Source organism: Anabas testudineus, chromosome 14, assembly GCF_900324465.2.
Source record: "Anabas testudineus chromosome 14, fAnaTes1.2, whole genome shotgun sequence".
Lineage (NCBI taxonomy): Eukaryota > Metazoa > Chordata > Actinopteri > Anabantiformes > Anabantidae > Anabas > Anabas testudineus.
In genome coordinates, this window is record NC_046623.1 from 12,138,903 (window position 1) to 12,160,699 (window position 21,797).

Sequence of the window (21,797 nt, forward strand, 5' to 3'; positions counted from 1 at the left end):
GTAAACAGAACTGATGCTGCATTCAAGGGTTTTGGTGAACTGTATTTTTCCCACAGCACTGCTAACTGTTGACACTGAGGTTAGCCGTCATGAGCATTTCTGGTCAATCTTGTAAAAGATTTTGTGGAGGTTAATTGAAAATCAATGTGGAACACATTCAGAAGTTTACCAAAGTCGGTTCACTTCATTCTTCATGAATCTCTGCATGAAAATTGTGGTCCTGTTTTGCAAAGTACTCGTGGATATACTGTTGGATGTCTTACTCTCAGTTGATTACTGCAGTCATGTAAGAAAACATGATGAGTCTTAGGTTGATTCTGGAGCTTTAAAGGGGCATTTATTTCATAGATTTCTAGGCATATTTCTGAATGTTTATTTGCCATAATGATATCCTCGGGAAGTGTAAGTCACACTGAATCTAAAAATATGTGTAACTTGTCTGTTTTATCAGATCTGACTGAGTTATGGCTCAGGCAAGGGAATGCAATTTTGACTTAAATTGCAGTTTAGTTTCATCTTTGTGTAAAGGCTGAAATGTCATAAAATATGAATGAATGTATTAATCATCCATCATGGTTTAATACAACTGCATAAAGTACTGTTTGAACAACAATAGTGATTATCTCTCAAGACAACAATATGACCACAACTATGTGTTTTACATGAAAGCATCCTGTACTTCAAACATAAATTGATTAAATAATAATAAAAAAAATATTCTACATCCTGATGAAAAACAAAAATGAATATATTTTATTCTCTAGAGAGAATTTATTGACAATTGTCATTTACTATTTATAAGCTATAACATATACAGTTTAAATCTAGGTTTTATTATTTTTATTCTCAACTATTTATAGTTATTAGTATAGTATACTATTTATAGCATATGTTTGTGTGCTATGGACTACATCAGCTGTTGGGTGACACTAGTGATGTCTCTATTGAACAAAACACACAACTACATTGGCAAAGTCACCTGTGGAGCAGAGGAATGTCTAGCAGCTGCTGTAAATCAGGCCGATATGAAGCAGCAGCAGCAGTCGTGATCGCCAAGGGAGCCATGCTGCAGCTTATTGGTTTTCTCACTGACATGCTTACATTTGGGCATTTCTGTGTGTCTCAGCCTGTGTGTATGTGTTGCTTGTGAAGAAAAAAGTAAGGTGGCAGGGTGTCTTCAGGTGAGGAGCCAGGCTGCAAATAAGGTCCACCATGCTTTGTAACTAATGAAATATATAAATCAAGACTAAACAGAGCCTCCCTTAAGAGGGTGGTGGTAGAAAAGAACCGTGAACAGTATGCTTTAGTGATGGTTGAGTCTACTGATAAACATCATGTGCAGAATTTCTATTGTTAAAATGACAAAAATAGCCTTTTCTGGCTACTAACTCCAATTACTTGATGACGATGTTATTACTGAAACTAAGAATGATGACCACATAAGACCCATGTTATGTTGTAATTCAAATTCAAATCTATTTATTTTTGTCAAACAAACATTGTTCTTGATGCCATTAATGCATAGTTTTTATCAGCAAACATCATTCATTGTATTTGCATTGTGTAATTACCTCCTTATGTGCTGTTGCATTCATTTTTTGTGGTATTCGTTATTTGTGGCAGTGTCCGCCGTTCCCACACTGGGTTGAGACCTTCACATGCACGAGGGATTCACAGGAAATGATTAATGCATGAAATCCAGTTATTGCTAATGCAAACATTTCTCAGTAGCCCGTTTACATCATAAGGTGACCTTCATTGTGCAGCAGTCACAGGAAACTTAGTGTATTTGCCACTGAGGTTGGTTTTAACAGAAAAGAGTGGGAGGACACAAACTGAGCAGGCACATTGAAAATATGTATATACTGTAAATGTATATGACACTGCAGGCAAGTAGTATGCATCTTAGCATGTGGTGGTTTAGCTGAGAGCTGTGTAGTGTATTCAATATTTAATCAAATTATTTTGTTTTGGTTGAAGGATCCAAGCTGAGCTATTAATTTGTGTGAAGACTCTGTGCGAGTGTCTCTGAGGGACACCAGCTCATGGCACAGTACATAATAGTGTGTTTTTCACACTTTGTCAATATTTGGCAGCCATCTGTCTATCAAACGTTCCTCTGCTGAAATCCTATTTTCCTTAAGAACATGCTGTTTTACAAAAACCTTCAAAAACCAACGGTGTTGGTTTCTACTGCTCTCATTTGTGTGACTTGTGACATGTACCTTTAAAAGACCATTTTAACTTAGGTTTTAAAATACTTCTACAGAGTTTCAGCTGATGTACAGACATTCTCACTTTATCCTGAAGAACTTTAAGATACACTTAGGAATTCATCTTCCCCTCAGTCACTGCAAGCTGGCCACACCCTGATGCAGCAAAGCACCAAATCAATATGTATACTTACCACTATACTTTACGATTGACATGATGTTCTCATGATGATATGCAGTGACCATTTTATGCCAGATGTAGTGTTGTGTGTTCTTTCCGAATAGTTCCATATAGTTTCATCAGTCCACAAAACATTTAGTCAATGTACTGCTGTGGAGTGTCAGTGTGCTCTTTGGCAAACTCCAGGCGTGCTTCTTTTATGGTGTCCTGCCATAGACACCCTGCTTGTTCAATGTTTTACATACTGTAGACTCATGAACACAGATGTTAGCCAGTTCACATAAGCACATTCTTCTAGTGAGGAGCAAACTCAAAAGGTTTGAGTGGTCTTTGTCAGGCAAAGTAGCTCACATATTTCTTCCACTAGCATTATGAGGTTTTTATGGTCGTTCTCAATAAACATAAAAGATCAGAATTTCTTTTGTGTTATTATTTTAGGCACATTATATTTGTTAATACTCTTGACTCAGATGAACATCAGATCACACTTATGACAAATAAATGCAGAAAACCATAAAATTCCAAAAGGTTCACATACTTTTTCTTGCCACTGTATGCCACAGTAGTAGAAGCGCAGGTGTGAATAATAAAATTCATGATGGCAGAATTGAATTTCACCACATTGCTTTCAGAGTCCTGGTAGTGTGTGAATGCGGGCTCACGGTTACATGGTCACGGAGAATAAAACAGAGCTATGGTTAATGTTATTAGTAACACCATCGCCTTTTCAAATCAAAACGTTTTCTGAAAAAGGCTTATGTCTACACATTACGTCAGGGGGCTATAATGTCATTTAGTGCTGATGCTCAACTATTCATATCGTCTCTACCTTCCTGAGGAATGTTTTTACTGCACAGCCTCAATTTCACCATCTTTTTCCTGTACCAGAGAAACGGAAACCTCAACGGGAAACCCTTGCCAGTTTGATTGGCTGTTACTTCACCAATAACTTTTCCTCTCTCACTCTCTCTCTTTGCTCCTCTCTGCTCCCACTTGGTTAGATCATGTTTAATTGATGCTAAGTGGTAAAGGATTTACAAGTAGTTTAGTTCGCTCATCCCTCGGTGCTTGCACTTAAAATATTCACAGCCTGGAGCCTCTTGGTGATCCCTCTGCGGATCTCTGCTACATTTTACCTACGTTTGTTGTTTTTGATTATGTATTTATTTGGAAATCTAAAGTGTTTTACCTCTCTCACGTAATAAATGTGTCCCTGCTATATTGAGGGTCATGGGATGGCAGCAAAGCTCGTAGCAACTATATGGCTGACTTACCTTGATAGCTGTATTTTACCCATCTGTCATGTGCCTATTCCCATATGGCCACTGGCTGCGGCATGCACTTAATGTAATTGTGTGGCTCCAGTTAAGTTATTAATTGTGTGATATTATGGAGGGCAACAATATATGCTAACATTTGCAAATATCTTAGGCCATTAACTGCTGGTGGTTGATTTAGGCTCAATCTGATCAAAAAATAAACCATTAAAAAAGAGAGGGAGAGTGAAGGTGTTTCAGTTGATAAAGCTGGTGCATAGAAGGTTTCATACTATAGTGGTGCTCTAGACTTAACCAGCCTTCTCTGTGTACGCATGCATGTACACACATGCTCCTATTAACACAAAGCCACTGTACTAATTTTCCTAGTTCAACCTCAGGCTACATGATGTTTATATAGGGTGGAGGGAGATGGAGGTGGTGTGGGGAGTTATGCTTCATCTCCTCTACCACCCTGCAAGAAGACTAAGTCAAGCAGACGCTGCACATGTTTTTGTATATGTGTAGTGAGACATGATCTCGCAGTGCTACTCATGCCTTATGTGGCCTGCAGTTGTGTCCAATGAGACACTGTCTCTCTATGGTAAAGAAAAGGTCATGCACACAAATGCATGTTACGTGCGCTTGAATGCACACGGGTGAATGCCATTCAGTCTGAATCACTGAAGATGTTGACATGTAGATTTTAAATAATGTTGCAGACTCTCCAGGATCTGGTATGTTGTCATCGCAGCCACTGAATGTTTTCTACACATTACGTCAGGGAAGAACCACAGATAGATAGGTGGAGAAGGTGTATACTTTTCTACTACCGTCGATTCAAACGTTAACATGAGGCAGTTTTACTATAGTGGCTCAGCTTTAGTGATGCTGATTGTCCGCTTTCATATATCTGTTGTCCGTGTGGCTCAAAGGAAACCAATTCACCCAAATAATTAAGCCTTTGCAGGAATGAGTGCTGAGCCTCACTGATGCCTCTATATTGTGCCTGAAACTAGTCAAGTCAATAGAGGTGTAGTGGGAATTGAGCGATTGCTTTCTGCTGAGATTCTGTTCAAAATGGCTGCCTGCCCACAATGAACACTCTTTGGTCTGTAAAATAGGGATGCTTTCTTTTCATCTGGATCGCTCAGACAAGAGCCCCGTATTGATTGATACATCGAAACTATTACGAACACAAAGGGGGCTTCACTGCCATCCTTTTCACAAAAGACCTCCACTCATTTGGTTGCTTTCTTCTTTGGGAGTCAATGGAGAGTTCTTACTACAATCAGAAATCACAGTTAAAGAGCTGATGATGATAGAAGATACCCTCATAAATGATTTTTCCACAGTTATTTCTGGGACCAAACTACACTTGGAAAGTTTTTTTAAACACTTAATAGGTTGGCATTGGAATAATCCTTTTGGCAAAATCTCAATGACCTATAATTTGGGACATATTTATGGGTGTTAAAGTTGGAGGACTTTGTTTTTCTTTCTACCTAATGAATCAAAAATTTACTTTGAACAGGAATATTAATAAGAAATTACAGAAATGATGTCTGTTGGGTATATTAACATTATCCAGGTCACCTTTGTGTAGCCAAGTGTAGTTTTTCCCATAGTTGGGTTTGTTAATAGCAGTAATTTATCCATAGTATTAACATTTTATTGCACTCTCTGTACTGTGTAGTACTTGTACTTCACTGTAAATCATTCTGAATGTGTCCTCATACTTTAGAAGTACTCCTGTGTAGTAATTGTGAAATATATTGCAAGTCATTCTAATTTTGTCGTCATATTTTACAACTGCAAAAGAAAGAAACCACTCTAATGACTAAAATGGCATTTTAGTGACTTACAAGCAAAATATTTAGGTTGTTAGAATTTGAGCATTTACAGTAAATAAATTATTTACACTGGTGTGGCTGCAAATTATTTGCCATAACTCAGTACTGACTCCCTGGAAGAAAGCTTTGGTTGTTTCCTTTTCTCTCAAACAAGTGGTAAATAATGGAGGTTTGTTCTGTGCTACTGTGATCAATATATTGACAGGGCAGAGGTCGGGGGCAGCCATCATCAAACTGCCCTGTGCTGGATGGGTGGGGCCTGATACCTGAGAGACAGAAGGGAAAATGTGTCACTGGCACTAGACCAGATCCAGCCATCTACTGATTTACACAGAGCACTGATGACAAAGCAGTTTAGCGGCACTGAGTCCTGCTGGTCAGTGGAACCAGATTCGAAAGTGTCTTAGTAGAGATTAGTGCATCTTAGCTTCACTTGGTGGTTTGCTTCAGTTTCAGATGATTAAAACAGAAGATGTCCTTGAGGTTTGATTTTTACTAAAGACGATGATGTGAGTTGATTCCAGATGACTGTTATGTAAAATGGCAGGAGAGCTCCTGTTGCATTGCTCTGTTAGTGTGTCACATGCAGAAAGTCTGGCCCATTGATCAGAATGAACTGCAGTGAGTGTGTGTGCGCGCTCTGACCTGCTTGTGCAGTGGAGTGTGCGGCCAGCGGATGCTGTTTCAGGGTCACTGCTGGTGTGGGACTAAATGGACCAGTCCAGGAGACCGGCCTGTCAGTAGCGGCCTCCCACTCACTGTCAGTACTACTGCTGTCACATCACTACTAGGTCATACAGAGCAAACTCTGTTTGATACAGTTTAACTGATGGATTGCTACTACTGGCCTCTGCTGTCTCTTTGCACTGGAGCTATCCTGTTCAGGATTTTCTGTAAATCTTTGTGTCTCGAAACACGTGGGAAATGTCACATCTCAGACTGAAAACAAGCCACTGACATTTTTGTGAGACTCCAAAACATGACATTGCTAATAGACAGCTGAATGGTACTACTGTATATAGCCAAAGGCAGTTATTCCCATTTTTTTGTCAGATTTTTAGTTTTCATCGCCAGAACAAACATGCAGAGAGATTTAACCAAACCATGTGCTAAATGTTAGCAATGCTGAGGGAAAAGGAGAAAGAACAGCACCTGCCACATGTCACCTATACCTACAACTGGACCAGATAACCACAATGCCCCATTCTGTGTAATGCGTGTCTGTCACCCTAGGGTTGCCTAGGGATATACTATTTGGACTGGCTGTTGGCGAGAAAGCCAGCTCTTAGCAAGGCTATGCGGAAAAGTGGGCCACAGAATAAAAGAAGCTTATACGATTGCCTTTGAGAATAGTCAACAGTCAAGTTTTCAGGGGAATAAATCCTTCGACCGCCACATATGAGGTATTGTCCTTGAACCAGGTGACTGTGTTGGTGTGAGATAAGAGGCAGAGGAAACTAAAGGGAAGAAACAGTTGATGTTGTATAGGAAAGGATTGTTGGTGGGGCAGTTTACAAAGTAGTTTCAGAAAAATATACTCTTTGTGTTTTCTCTATGTGTGACCTAAAACACAGCAAGGATATAGGGATTTTTACGTTTATGGTGGCCAGACAAGTACAGAGGGCATGTATGCAAGAGAAATACTTGGATTTCTTTGGCTGGAATTGCATTTATTCACTTTCTGGATTGTTATTTAGGCCTATTTTGTTGCAAAGATGCTCTAATCTTTTGTCTTTCACTTTAGACTTCTTCCTGGAAATGCAAAGAAAGCAATAAAGACTGTGAATGCTGTGTTAGTTTACAATGGCAAGCCTGGGTAGTGTGGTCCTAATCAACAATAGTCCACATTACAACAAAATGCAGAACTACAATCTCAAGGTTTCTGCTTCATAAGAAGTGTAAATTAATTAAAATAATGTAGAACAGCTGTCTGGTACATTTGATATATCGAATGTCTGATGCTGGAATATCTGGAATATTTCAAGGATTGCATCAAGGTCACATTTCCACACACTCAGCTGCTGCCAGCGAGACCGCTTTGGCCAGAGAAGCTTTGGCAGAGTGGACAATACAGTACTGAGCTACATGCCAAATGGCAAATGATGAGTGGTATCTGTTTTATTAAAACAGATTGCCTCAGTAATGAATAAGGACTCCTTCAAAACCATGAACAGCTGACAGTTTGTTTCTGTGCCCACTCATGATTGACACAGCACTTCACCATTTCTATTCAATCAGTGCACCTGTGTGGACCGTCACAAATACGTTGAGCCATACATGTTTTTTAGAAAAGGAAGGACCAGTCTCCATTTCCCTTATCGGTGGTGTTTGAGGTACCCAAGTGCCCTTTGTTGCCATCTGTGGGGATATTAGTACGAGGGCTGATATTAAGGTTGGCTCAGTGACTCATATCTGTATGTGAACATCTGTGTGTGCAACTCTTTTTTGACCACAAACAGTATCAATAACACTTATGCTCTCATGACAGATGTGTAACATGAAATGTTATGACTGTTACATATATGTTTCATTGTTGACTGTCTCTAGATACTTAATACAACAACTGAATGTGACATGTCATATATGGAATTGAAGCAGTAGTTGAAATTATCCATTACTCTTGTTTTAATTGTATAAACAGTTTAAGTAAAACAAATATGCAAATGTGTTTATCCCTATTGGCAATAAAACGGAGAGTAATTAGAGACAAACACAGCAGAGGGAGACAAAGTTTGAACAAAGCTGTCAGGTTTTGATCCCAGACCAGCAGGAATCCTTAAATGCATATTGATGTTTTGGTATTTCTGCAAATATCAACGTGTGAGTTAACATAAGGTTTCAGGCAAGTGTGTGCATTTGTGTGTGTGTCTGTCTGTGTGTTTATTGATGTCATTCCATCCCTTGAGGGGACATCAGTGGGCTGTGTGGATTTTCCAACCTCTGGACTCCTTTCTTGGTTGAGTGGACACAATCTCCAGCATGATTCGGCCTTTCTTGAGAGCCTTCCTCACTCATTACTGTGTGCTATTCAGGGACCAGGTGTGGTTTCATATAATAATAAATAATAATAAAAATAAACTTATAACATACAAATACCTTTATTTTGCTTTTATAAGGAAAATTATACCCTAATGTAAAACATCAACAATACAATTGTACTTTAAAATGATTTATGTTGCAAAAAAAGTCAGTGGTTCAAGTTGAACTTAAAATATGTCACTTTTGGGTCAAGTATTATTCTTTAAATACTAAAAGTATCTGTATTAGCATTATCCCACCCAACAGTGGGACTGACTATAAATGAGTCATGACAGAAAAAAGTGAAAGTCAGCTGTGATATTACAACAAACCCCACCACAGTGCAGTCTTGACTCCCTGATACTTGAGTTCCTGGTACCTACATGTACCTTAATTGTGTGCACAAGAGAAGAAGCATGCCTTTCCTCTTTCTGCTTCTCTGACTGTTTGTCTTGTTCGCTTCGCTGAGGGATGAAGCTGCAGGCAGATCAGAAAAGATGCAGACTCTCTCTCTCTGTCTCTACAGCAGTGTAGTAGTGGTGCACTCTGCATGGAAACAATGGGTTTGTCAGGAGAGCAGCTTTCTTCTTTACATCCCACCCCCCATTTTCCTTTAACAACAGGAACATCATGAGCTCTTCCTTCAGTTTGCCACTCTCTCTGATTCTCGCTGTACCCGGATACTGGCAGAGGATGCTCATTAGCTTCCTTTTCTCTTGTTGTTCTGTGTGCGTTTGTGTGTGTGTGTCTGTAAGAAGTGGGCAATTATAGTATGACTCTTGTAGACAGCCAAACCTTTCTATAATGAGAAGATTTCCTTAAGCAGGACACGCTGCGTATGTGTGTACAGCACAGCTTGTGTAGACTTTAAGCAAATGGAAAGACTGACCAATAAAACATAATAGATGCCGGTTTTGTTTGTGCTTTTTTTTTTCTGATGGCTTAAAGCAGCACAGCCTGAATGTGTTGTGTCTTGTTAATGGGGAAAACGTCCTCTAGAATATATCTACACAACAGTGAGGATGATTCAATGTGCCACCAGGAAATGTTGGTACTGTTGTTGCTGTTTAAATAGGGGAGAGAACAGCTTTTGAGATGAAAGCATCAGAGGAAATGGATGCGTTTGGGTTTGATCTCTGTTTACTGCATTCAGCAGTTCTCCTGAAAGGATTTAAAGTGGTAATCAGTAAGATAATGGTTTGTTACTTTATATCGAGTCATGGTGCTGAGTGTTCATGTTAGTTTTATTTTTTTTGCGCCACATTTCGCAGCAATCAATTGTCATTCAAAACCGTAGGAGCATTTTGTTCATCATCCGTTCAGGTGCTAGCGCTATCGCTGCTCATAATAACTATCCAATTTGTTTGGTGCTTATTGCAGGCATGCTGGAAACGCCACTTCCCGTGCGCCTGGAAGTTTCCTGGCATTGTGCCAAGATTGGTATCATTTGAAAAAAGAGGCTCTCTTGAGATAAGCGCCTCATTATGTGTGTGTTTGCATGTGTGCTGTTAGTTTGCTTCAAAAACAATGAAATTATCACGGGAGAAATGTGCTTATTAAAAGATATGTAAAAGGCTTCACAGCCCGGTGATGGCCCTGCTGTGTAAGTGTTTGAATTCTCAATTTGAGGATCGTAGTTAGTTGGCTTTACAGTATGTTTTAGCATCTTTTAGCTTGTTGTTTTGGTTTACCAGTAACCTCCAGGATTGAACACAGTAATCGATGAGGTACTGGTGAGGTCGTCTCTTTGGACACTGTGGAGTTACCACTTTAGCTTAGCTACTTTCAATACAACATGTCCTTGTAATAATTATACTTTTTAAATGTATCTCCCTCATACATTCAAACTATGTCTATTTTATGTTAATTCAGTTTGTTGTTGTTGTTCTTGTTTTTCATCAGTTTGCTCCCAGTACTCTCGTGGTGTCTTCGCTATCTTCGGCCTGTACGACAAACGCTCGGTCCACACATTGACGTCTTTCTGCAGCGCCCTGCACATCTCCCTCATCACACCGAGCTTTCCCACCGAGGGCGAGAGTCAGTTCACCCTGCAGCTTCGGCCATCCATCCGAGGTGCGCTGCTGTCCCTCCTCGACCACTACGACTGGAACAAGTTTGTCTTCCTGTATGATACTGATCGAGGTGAGTGATCAGAATGGATCCCCTTTGTTTTTAAAGAAGCTGGTGAAGTGTGTAGCTAACTTTATGTGTAGTATGTACAGTATCCGACACTATACCCACCAGAAAAGCATCTGTCTCTTGTTGAAATGTATAAAGAAACCTGTGTTTTCCTTACTAACATCCTCCGGAGGCTGTGGGTTTACTGACTGTTGCCTTTTTTCAGCCTGACATTATTATGGTGTGCCAAAGGCTCTTAGGTATGTAAGAACTTAATTGTGATTTGTTATGAGTTATGTTCCTCTGTAAGAAAATAACAGTTTTCGATATAGTGTCAAATATAAGTTGTTTGACAAAGTATTTTCAAACCAATCATATAGAAGTTAGAAACAGACTTTTCACACCGAAAGTTGAATAGAAAGATAAGAGACAGGTCTCGCTTGGGAGGAAATGTTAAGTGTCAGCACCGAACACGACAGCTCAGTGGTCCCTGCAATGAGAGTTGTTCCGGGAACAAGACTTTGTTCAAACATCAAAACTCTGTTTAGGCACAAAGTGGATGAGGAGGTCCCAAATGACCAAGTGCCTCTACATCCAGGATCCCTGGCTGTAAAACTTATAGTGAATTGTGAAATTTTATTAATTTAGACAATTTGAAACTTCTTCTTTAAGCTTTAAGAATTGATATTGAACATGTGTCCCACAGGGGGGATGAAAAATAAAAAGCATGCAATGGACAAAGTGCTGGGATGGAAGTTGAATTAAGTGCTAGATTTATCTTTAGTTTTCATAATAAATGTAATTTTAAATATTTTTGAAAGCCCTTGGACCAAGACCTTACAAATATAAAACAAACGTCACTAAAAGCTTATGTGATTTAAACAAATAACCCAATCCAAATGCAATACACGTTCAAATCTTGCAGCAGACTCTATCTCTTTACTTGTGTGTCTCCTGCCTGGCAAACATAGACGTGTGACTGGTTGTGCTTCTCAAATAATGGCTGTTTTTTATATCCACAACATGTCTTGGGGCCTCCAAGTGATCAATCTCGCAGTGCAGCTACTGTTAAAAGTGTTGAATATCGTTGGAGCCCTTTCTTCTCTCCCACTCGGCCTTTCTTTCTCTGACTCAATTCCCCACCTGAGGACGAGGACCATGTCTCCTCTTTATGTTCCTCAGCTTCACTCTTTCTGTATGTCAGTTTCTCTGTTTTTCTTTTTTCTTTCCCTTTTCATTTTTGTCTGTCACCCAACCTATCTGTGCCTCTCTCATCCCATACACACTCCACAATCAATAGGTTTGTACTTATTCACCCTCCTCTTGAGTCACATTTCCATTACAAGACAGAATGGATATGGGCGACTGCTTAGACCTTAGCTTGCTTTCATACATTTTCCAGAAGGTAGTCAGGAGTTTTCATTCGTTCTCTTTTATGCTGCGGGGACTACAGTGAACATTTGAGCAGATTGAGGACCGTATCAGGATGGCCTCCCTTCAGAACAACTCATTCGCTGCCTCTTTTTCTCTTATCTCAGGTCATACACGCTTGACTGGGCAAAAAGCCTCCTCTTCACTCAACAAAACCCACTCGTATCTGATCAAGTGTTCTCCAAAAACACAACAAAAGTTTCAAGCTGTAAAACATTGCTGGTCTACAGACAGGCCAAGGACACACAACCTGAGTTTGTCTGGCATTATAACTGATTCGTATTTGGCATTAAAAAAGGTGACATGAATATAGGTGTTCCTTGCCTCCTGACTCAAAACTGATTGCTGTCAGTGTGTGTTGCTCTTCAGTCTGCACTGTGTTCCTCTTTCTAAGAGGCTGTGACTTCTCACTGGGGATTTTAGCAGCTGGTCTAACAAAAAAAATAAAATAAAATAAATTTGTAATGATCTGTGCAATTCCAAATGCACTTTCTATGTGACACAGTGGAGAACAGGATTTTGTTGTTCTGTAATGCTAACAGAAAGTAGAGAAAACCTAGACAGCCATGCTGAAAAAGTAATAACGACACAAATCCATCTGAGAAACAATGTGTGAAAGAATTTTGAATCTGACATCCTACATTTCTCTTTTCCTCCACAGCCTTCATGAATAAAGCTAAGGCTTTTGTTGTAAAGCATAACTCCCTCAAAGTAATCTAAACTTGTCACTCATCTGAGGGAATCAAGGCATCCTGTACAAAAAACAGGAACGCGGAGAAGCCGGATTTTGCCTAAAATTTACTTGTGTAGGTGGGAAAGAGGAACGTGGTTAGCTGCAGTCCATACAACTAAAAATGTTATTGCTGCCATCCTATACAGTTTAATCTGTTTGCTTTTTGTGCAACCAATCAGTGTTCAGCCTCACTTTACCTCCTTTAGCCCTGCAAGTGAATAAATAATCATATATATCAATATTTTCTGAAATGACAGGTTAGTTCTAAACCTGATATCGAACTCCAAGGCAGAGATGATTTGTTAGCAGAAAAGAATACATCTTGTTGTGTTTCCCAATTAATAGTAATTAAATTAATAGGAATGTCATACAATATTGTCTTTTTATGTCAAAGTTATGTCAAAGACTTGATATGAACTCTAAGGTCTTACTGGGTGTATTATTGTTGATATATCTTACAACACAGATATGGTTTTCCTAATTTTCACAAAACTAGTTTGATATGCATTTTCTATGCAGCATTGTTGAGTTGGTTCAGAGATATTAGGACGATTTAGTACTCACTAAATACGTTTGAGCTATATTTTTGCAGTCCTGCAAATCAGGAAGCACTTTAATGCAACTGGCAGGATGACGTTTTGTGCTCCCCCATCCTGTTGAGGTTTCTGTCATACTAACGGTGGGAAGTGCTGGTAGTGAAAGAGAGGAGAGTGGATACAACATAGCAGCTATAAGAAACATGACTGACTCACTGTGGGTACTGTTACCACCCCATGCAAGTAGTAGTGGTATTTCTTAGAAAACATAATCAAGTAGAAGTTATATTTAAGGCATTTTTCCAGGAATCGTGATAATAGTTATTTGATCATGTTCCCATGTATCTTCTTTGTTTCATCAGTGCTTTTTGTGATTTATACATTTCCTCTTTCATTTTTCCTTCCAGCTTTAACTGGTCAGCTGAAATCTGTTTCTCCACCTGGCATAGCATGAAAGCAAATATCTGCACAAGCATTTTTCAAATTTCTGTAAATTGTGAGACTTTCTTTCTGCAAAGGCCTGGAAAGGCAGAGGATTAATATCGTCCTTGATACTCATTATTTTTTTTTTGTACTTCTTGTGGACTCAGGCAGACGTGCATATTTTTAAACCTCAAACATGTTGTGTGTGTGTGTGTGTGTGTGCGTGTAATGCCTGAATGGATTCGTATGTACTGTATTAGTGTGCTGTATGAGCACACGAATGCTTTTCAGAAGGGTTTTAGGTGCAGGCTGCAGCACTTTGGCCTGAGGATTTTTTTCACACAGGACCAGGCATTCATCCAGTATCGACTATAATGTAGAATCAGCCCACGCATGGCTAAGCTCAGTCAATGAGTGCTGATTCCCGGCATCAAAGTACCACAGATACATGAAGCTGTGGATATAGTAGCTGTGTGTGTGGTTCTAGTGAGGGCTGTTCCTATTAGCTTCCTTCAAATTCCCATAAATGCAAATAGTAATAGAAATGGAATGAAACGCTCAAAGGAAGAAAGAGGCAAAGACGAGGAGAGGAAACAAGAAAAAAAAAAGTGACGTGATAAGAAGAGGAGATAAACTGAGAACAGCTGAGATGAGAGATGAGCTAAAAAAAAAATAAGGGAGGAAGTGGATACCCAAAATACCAGAGAGCAGGAAACGAGATGATCTTTTTCCAGAAGATGGACTGGCAGCAGCACAGTCACAGTTTACACAGGGCTTGATGAATGGCTCATTTTAAAAGCACATGCCTCTCTATGAGCTTTATGAAGAGGGAGAGGTGAAAGGAGAGGACAGATTCACAGAGGAAGGAAAGGAGGGATGAAAGCTCAGTAGACAGACACAGATAATTCGCAAGGACGGGAGAACAGGAAGGGAAAGATAAAAGAAGAGGCAGAGACTACACGCACGAGCCCAGATGTTCACTCGTCACTCCGCCTCTCCACATGCTGCAGCTGTTTCCATCTAGTGTCCAGCTCTGCTCCAATCAGCACAACATGCGTTAGCGTCAGTCTGCACATTAGCCTGTGGCTGTGTCTTTGACGCTGATGCTGATTGTGGCTGGCTGCTGCTCCACATACAGCCCCCAGGCTGCACATTTATCAGCTGGTAATCAGCTGGCCCTTTGCACGCTTTGCTTGCCTTGGCGGACGCTTCTGCAGCTTCCTGTCCATGTACTGTGTACACCGCGCAGCACAGTATGACATGATGGGATATCGTATTCTTACATACTGTACTAGTGACTCAAGTCAAGGAGTCAGTCAAACCACTGTGTTTCTAAACATTATTCTATACTCAATAACATTTATATTCTACTTTTATTAAAAGACATTTTAGTATAATTTTTGGGATGTGTAGCTCTGCCCTGAAACACATATTCCCATGTCTTCTATAACAACTTGTAGAGATACAGACTTTTTGTAGACTCTTTTACAGCGTTCAATAAATCAAATGGAAACATCATAAAGTGTTTCAGCCTTTATTACTTCCAACAGCTGTCAGCTAAAAGTTAGAAGCCTGTTTTCACTTACTTTCCAGTAAAATTGAAGACATATTACTCTGCATTTAGGTGTCAGACTAGGATAAAGATGAAAGTATAAATAGACAGTTTAAAGTGCAAAGGGCAAGTCCACCACTGCATCTTATTTATACTCTCAATTATACATCACCACCACCTTGTCTTAAGCACATTGACTCTACACCAAACCAAAAGCAGTGTTCTCCCGCAGGATCTGACTATATCCCTGTAATGGCATTAACTGTGTATGGTTTCACACTACAGTACACGAACAGTGAGCCAAAACAGTTGCTCGTTTGTAGCTGAAACAGCTTCAGTCAATACAATCAATAGCTGCAAAGGATCTGTTGCTACCACAGGGAGCTGTTTTAGCCTCGTCTGTGACTTCCCACCCAGCATAGAGTCAGAACTTGTTATTAATATATTTCATTTGTCCATGGGACATGTGCAGAAAGCTTCATTTGAAGCAGTAAGAACAAAAGGCTTTGAATTACAGCAATCCCAGAAAGGTAAAGACAAACATAGCAGAATAAATGTTATAGTCACACCAGGAGAACCAGGTCTAGAGACATGAACAACACTATAAACTTATTGATTTTTGCTATTTATAAAATATCAGTTATTGTCAGAGCTGTGTGCTCACATCCTGTTCAAATATGCAGGAAACACAGGTTTCTTTTTTGCTGTCTAATTTGATATAGTTTGATGTAGTGAGGTCTTGTTGTTGTCTTCTTAATAAAACGAGCAGCCTATCTTAGTTAATTTTAATGAAATACCTTTCTTGATCCCCCTTGGGGAATCAATAATTCACCAATCTATTCCACAATTAATTTGTTCATTTTAATTTGTGGTTCTGACATTTTTTCACACCCTGTTTGCAGAACAGTAAATCAAATGGCTTTGGTGAACCTATGAGTGGTTTGTCAGCCTGTTTCATCTATTTATCAAAGGTGATAAATGTGATATTCAATTATATTAAATAGGATTCCTTTTTAGCTTTTGCAACATGTAACCATGTTTGTCTTTTGTCACAACTAGGGAAATGAACAATGGTTGCCTCTCGTTGGGTCCTGGCTTCCTGGTAGTTGAGTTGTTCTGCCAAAATGTCACAAACCAATTCTTCCCACAGGAGTAACTGAGGATACTGGCATGATGCACACGTGTGTGTGTGTGTGTTTACTGGATGAGTGTTGCCTCAACCAGCAGTCCCTCCTGGCACTGACATGCCTCTAATGGGGACCAAGGGGCTGGGTAGGGGATGGAGGAGGTGGAGAGGGAGCCAGGTTGCCAGAACACAGGTTAATCCACTAATTGGGAGCAAAGGGAGACGGGTTGCCAGATTGTGATGGCCACCAGGAGGGACCGTTTAAGGGGGACATCTGTTCCTGCAGGAGAACAGCCGCCCTCACAGCTCCTTAGTTTCTTCTCTGACACTCATCTTCTTTATGCTCAAAACCTGACAGCAAGAGTCCGCCCCCTCTAGAGTGTAGTGGTACATCCATGTCTGTTTCCCCAACTCGACCAAAAGCCAGGATCTGGCTGGACAAGGATGAAAGTTTTAGACTTTGCTTCAGTGCATTTCCTCTTAGATGGGAAAGAGGTTGTGTTGCCAGTGATGTTGTATGAACTGAAGCCAGTTTGCCATTTATACCAGCATTCATCTGCAATATGTTGTTACCACTTCACATGCCACATTTCCCCAGTTTAATCACTGAACATACTCAGCCTTCTACTTGTCTCATTGGCTAAGTGGTCACCAACCAGTAGTAGGAGCAAACGCATACCTTCTGGATCTACTCTGGATCATTAAGATCCAACTATTACCATAAACATTAACACAGAGAGAATTCAGGGTCTTGTTAAAAATACAGGAAAGTTGACGCAAGAACTTTATTCACTCCACAACAAGCACAGCACGGCCTGTAAACCTGCTCCACTACTGTTGTTGCAAATGATTCAATTTGCTGAAGATCCTCTCTGGTGTAAACTGTAGCTAATATTTATTAGTTTACAATTTTTCCATCTTTTCAACCTTCAACAATTAAATAATCAAATGTGTATTAATTGTGTATGTTCTTGTGTCCTCTACCTGGCAACTCATGACAGAAAGCTCTGTCCAGAATTATGAATTTAGACTGCAGTACCCATTTTAAACCCCTAATGTCAGTCCGAAATAGTCTTCCTTTGAAATATGTTTTTTTTTTTTTTGTACTTCTTCTAAACTTTCACGGGTAATAGTCTGGAACTTGACAAGGGATGGTGTTAATTGACTGGAGCTCTTTTGTGAGGGGACATGTTTTACTGAAAAACACTAATCCATCCATCCATTATCTTTACTGCTTATCCTATGAAGAGTTGCTGGGACTAGAGCCAATCCCAGCTGACAGACGAGAGGTTTGGTACACCCTGGACAGGTTTAATGCACGGCCACACTGACAGCCATTCAAGCTCATGATTACACCTAGAGGCGATTTAGAGTCACTAATTGAGCTAAGATGCACAACTTTGGACTTTGAGAGGAAAAAAGACAACCTGGAGGAAACACGTGCAGGTAGAAAGGGTCTAGCCAATTGTCAAAAGGCACGAGTGCACTAAATGAAAAAATATGCTGTTTACATTATATTGTCAAGTGTAATACTGTACAACATGAATATAAATGACTATTATAACAGTCATGAACAGTCTAGAATACAGTTAAATAAACCATAATAATAGTAATACAAACAATGGGAGTTAATTAGACAGATACAATAACAATGTCTGATACTCCATGTGAAGCAACATGGACCCAATACCCAACTGAGAGACACCTTGAGGTCGGCAATCAGTCAAATTGGTGTGCAATTATCCAAGGTTCATTAATTAATTAACTCTTTTACATGCAGATTCTTATTTTGTAGATTCTTGATCTGTCCTATCTTGTGTTTGTGTGTGTGCTGGTATCAGGTTATGCCATCCTGCAGGCGATCATGGAGAAGGCAGGACAAAACAACTGGCAGGTCAGCGCCATATGTGTCGAAAACTTCAATGATGCCAGTTACCGACGACTGCTGGAGGATCTGGACAGGAGACAGGAGAAGAAGTTTGTAATCGACCTCGAGGCCGAGAGACTGCAGAACATGTTGGAACAGGTGATGCCATTGTAACAGTAGCATGTGATTGTTCTTCACTTTGCTTGTACAGAAAACATGGTAATCAGTCACTGATGCAGAAGCAGCTGTAAAACCCGGTGTTTATTTCCACAAACCTCAAACACATGAACTTAGTGTTGGTTTCACTCTGTTTTTGAGTGCGTTGTGCTAATTGGGAAATTCTGAAGTTGAAAACAGTCTGTTCTGATCTCTGGTGGTGTTAGTTGGCATAAGCACACTCAGAATATGATTTGTGTCTTCCTCCTCCTCTTCCTTCTGCTCCTCTTCATCCCTTCATCTGTCCATCTTTCCCTGGGGCAACTGGTGTCTGTGTAATTGTTCAATTATTCAGGAAATCTCCACTCTGACATCTGTCATAGTTCTAACAATTTACTCTGCAGATGTGTGTGCGTGTGTCTGTGTGCGAGTCTGTTTACCCCCACAGAACAGCAGACGTCCCGTTCCATCTCTGCTTGATGGAAGCACACAGAACATCTCACAAGAAGACGTGATGGACTCTGTCATATGTGGACAGCTGTAGCTTGTGGGATGATGTAGTGGTCAGAGTTACTGCCAAAGACATAAACATCTATTTTGGGCGACAGTATATTCATTCCAGCTGTCATCTTGTTCATATTTACATTGTGCCTAATTATCCGGATGCAGGACAAGAACTGAATAAATAATTGGGCTTCGTGAGCTGCTCATCAACAGCATGGCCAGAACATATCAAGGCTTATAAGCAACCAGATGTTACTTTGTCTATGTCGGAATATGAAGTTGCTGAATGCAAACCTGTTCGTTTACAGGTGGGAATGTAATTTCCTGGCAGCTAATTTGCTGTTGTACAAGCTGGGCTGTATCTGCAAATATGAGGAGTGAAGACTGCAATGGCATAAAGTTAAAATCATAATAAGAGTTTATCACTTTTCCCCAAAACAAAGTGTTGTACAGCCAGGAAATGTGTTCCTACTTCCTGAGAGTTGACAGCGGTGAGGCTGCTGAGGAATTAATATCATTACAAAACATTTCTTGGTGATTTCCTGGCATTTTTTAGATGAACTTTTTAACTGGATGTCCAGTTAAAGCGGATGTCAGCTTTCAAAATCACTTTTTATTAATGTTACAGGGCTCTGCGGCTGGAATTGTGTGTGTTGTGTAAGAGTGTCGAGAAGCATTGTCACGTCTCTGAAAGCGTAAAGTGTTTACTTCCTCGGTGAGATACTGACATGACTGCCTGTTCATTTATTTAGACACCCGATCTTCTACGGTTTAAACCTGATGGTCCCGCTGTGTCAAGACACACACTCACCTGTCATATGCATCATTTGAAGTAATTAGCATGCGATATGCTGTAATCCAGTCAGATTAACGTTGAGCTCTGCTCCGCCTCCTTGCAGATTGTCAGCGTCGGGAAACACGTCAAAGGCTACCATTACATCATGGCCAACCTGGTGAGAGAATATGACACTTCACACTGAAAAGTCTGTTTGTTCTAACAGTGTTGTGGTATTTACCTGAGGGCTGTGCCCCAGTATCACTAAATAGTTGGCTGTGGAAACAGATGCTAAAGCACCAAATGGGAAGGATTCACTGATACTGATCATTTATCTTCTGCTTTTAGTGTCTTGTCTAATATATTGGACTTAAACCCTCATTTCCTACTTGTTGTGTAGCTTGCCACTGCTTCTTTCTGCTATCTCTGGACTGAGACATGACCAGCCTTTTCCCTTGTTATCCTTCAAGGGTTTTAAGGACATCAACCTGGAGCGGTTCATGCATGGTGGAGCCAATGTGACAGGCTTCCAGCTGGTTGACTTCAGTAACCCCATGGTCATCAAACTGATGCAGCGCTGGAACAAGCTGGATCAGAGAGAGTACCCTGGCTCAGACGCTCCTCCAAAGGTGGGTCTTGTCAAAAGCAGATGGAATCAGACCACATCAGTGGTTTGGTACTGACGTTATCAGCAGGGATGAGTCGATTCAAGTCACAAAATGAAACGCAGAACGATTAGAAAGGACGCGCGGACATAATGGAAGGGATCAAACGAATTTAGTTCCTCCTCGAATCAAAAACAGTTCGTGTTCAGAGGGCAGTTCTTGACTCTCGGTGTGAGATTTAATGTGAGCTTCAAGAGCAGACTGCAGTGAAATGACCTAAATCATTTGTTAAATTTGTTGTCCCTTTGGCGTGACTGAGAGGTTGTAAAGAATATACGTATAGGTAAGGACAATAATACATAACAGGAAAAACTACAGTGACAAGCACTGAGACAGAACTCCATAAAAACCTGCCTTGAAAAAAACCTTGATTATGAGCTTGTACATGTAAGAAACCGGTGTCATCATCATTTATCTGCTCCACTTCGTCCAACGCTGTCATTTGCAGCGATGTGACAGAATGACCCACTTTAGATTATTTTCAGTTGCACACATTGCAAATGGCACTGGGACAAGAAGGCATTACACCGTGGTGGTTCCTTCCTCTCAACCCCCAGCAAATCTGTGTGTCCAACAAAGATTTCTATTTTAAACTCCAGATGTAGTGGAGTGGAAATGATGCGAGTCAAGCAGTGTGTGCGTGTGTGTGGTGTTTGGCTTTATGCCTGATGGATTGGTTCAAATGAAAAGTTTACACCACAAGGCTATATCACATGACATATGTGTGTGTGTGTGTGTGTGTGTGTGTGTGTGTGTGTGTGTGTGTGTGTGTGTGTGTGTGTGTGTGTGTGTGTGTGTGTGTGTGTGTGTGTGTATCCTGAATCCATTTCTTGATAAATTGCTCTCCTGGAAATCTACTCAGACTAAATTACTCTGCTTCCCACTAAGTTTGTCCACAGCCTGAGTCGCAGTCAGTCCTTCTTTTCCACTAATACACCAGTGAGCTGGGTCGCATGTTCAAAAGGCTCAGTCATCAGCAGGTACTGATTTCATCAACAGGTTATTTTGCTGTTTGGGGAAACTATTAATCAATCTGAGCTTTGTAGGCGGGTTTGCTAGTTTGTCATCTATGAAAAATAAAAAAACAGAAAACACAGCTTTATATTATTCTACTTACGACATATGACCAACACTGCCCAGATTCATGCCTTTGCACCTGTGATAGCAGTGTATACTGTCCTCACAGTGAGTTTACCTTGAATCTTGATTATTTGTGTGGCTGTTACTTGGGGGCAGCTCGTCAAAGAGTAACATGGGGATAGAGTGCAGCAGTCTCCATAGAGAACCATAATGTCACAGTAAACAGTGGGCTAATGAATAGGATTCACCCCAGGCCGGAGGCGAAGTTAATGAACTCCTGCTAGCTGGGATAATTAATGCCAGGCTGCTA

At 40.3% G+C, this 21,797-nt stretch overlaps 1 protein-coding gene across 2 annotated transcripts in view; it reads left to right on the forward strand.

Annotated features, from left to right (window-relative positions):
* gria4b (glutamate receptor, ionotropic, AMPA 4b) overlaps positions 1–21,797 on the forward strand; it is a 77,264-nt gene that overhangs the window by 26,108 nt on the left and 29,359 nt on the right. For both annotated transcript variants that reach the window (XM_026373345.1, XM_026373344.1), the window contains exons 3-6: positions 10,424–10,663; positions 18,282–18,466; positions 19,867–19,920; positions 20,213–20,371. In XM_026373345.1, the coding sequence (XP_026229130.1) occupies positions 10,424–10,663; positions 18,282–18,466; positions 19,867–19,920; positions 20,213–20,371 (638 nt within the window). The remainder of the gene's footprint in view (positions 1–10,423; positions 10,664–18,281; positions 18,467–19,866; positions 19,921–20,212; positions 20,372–21,797) is intronic.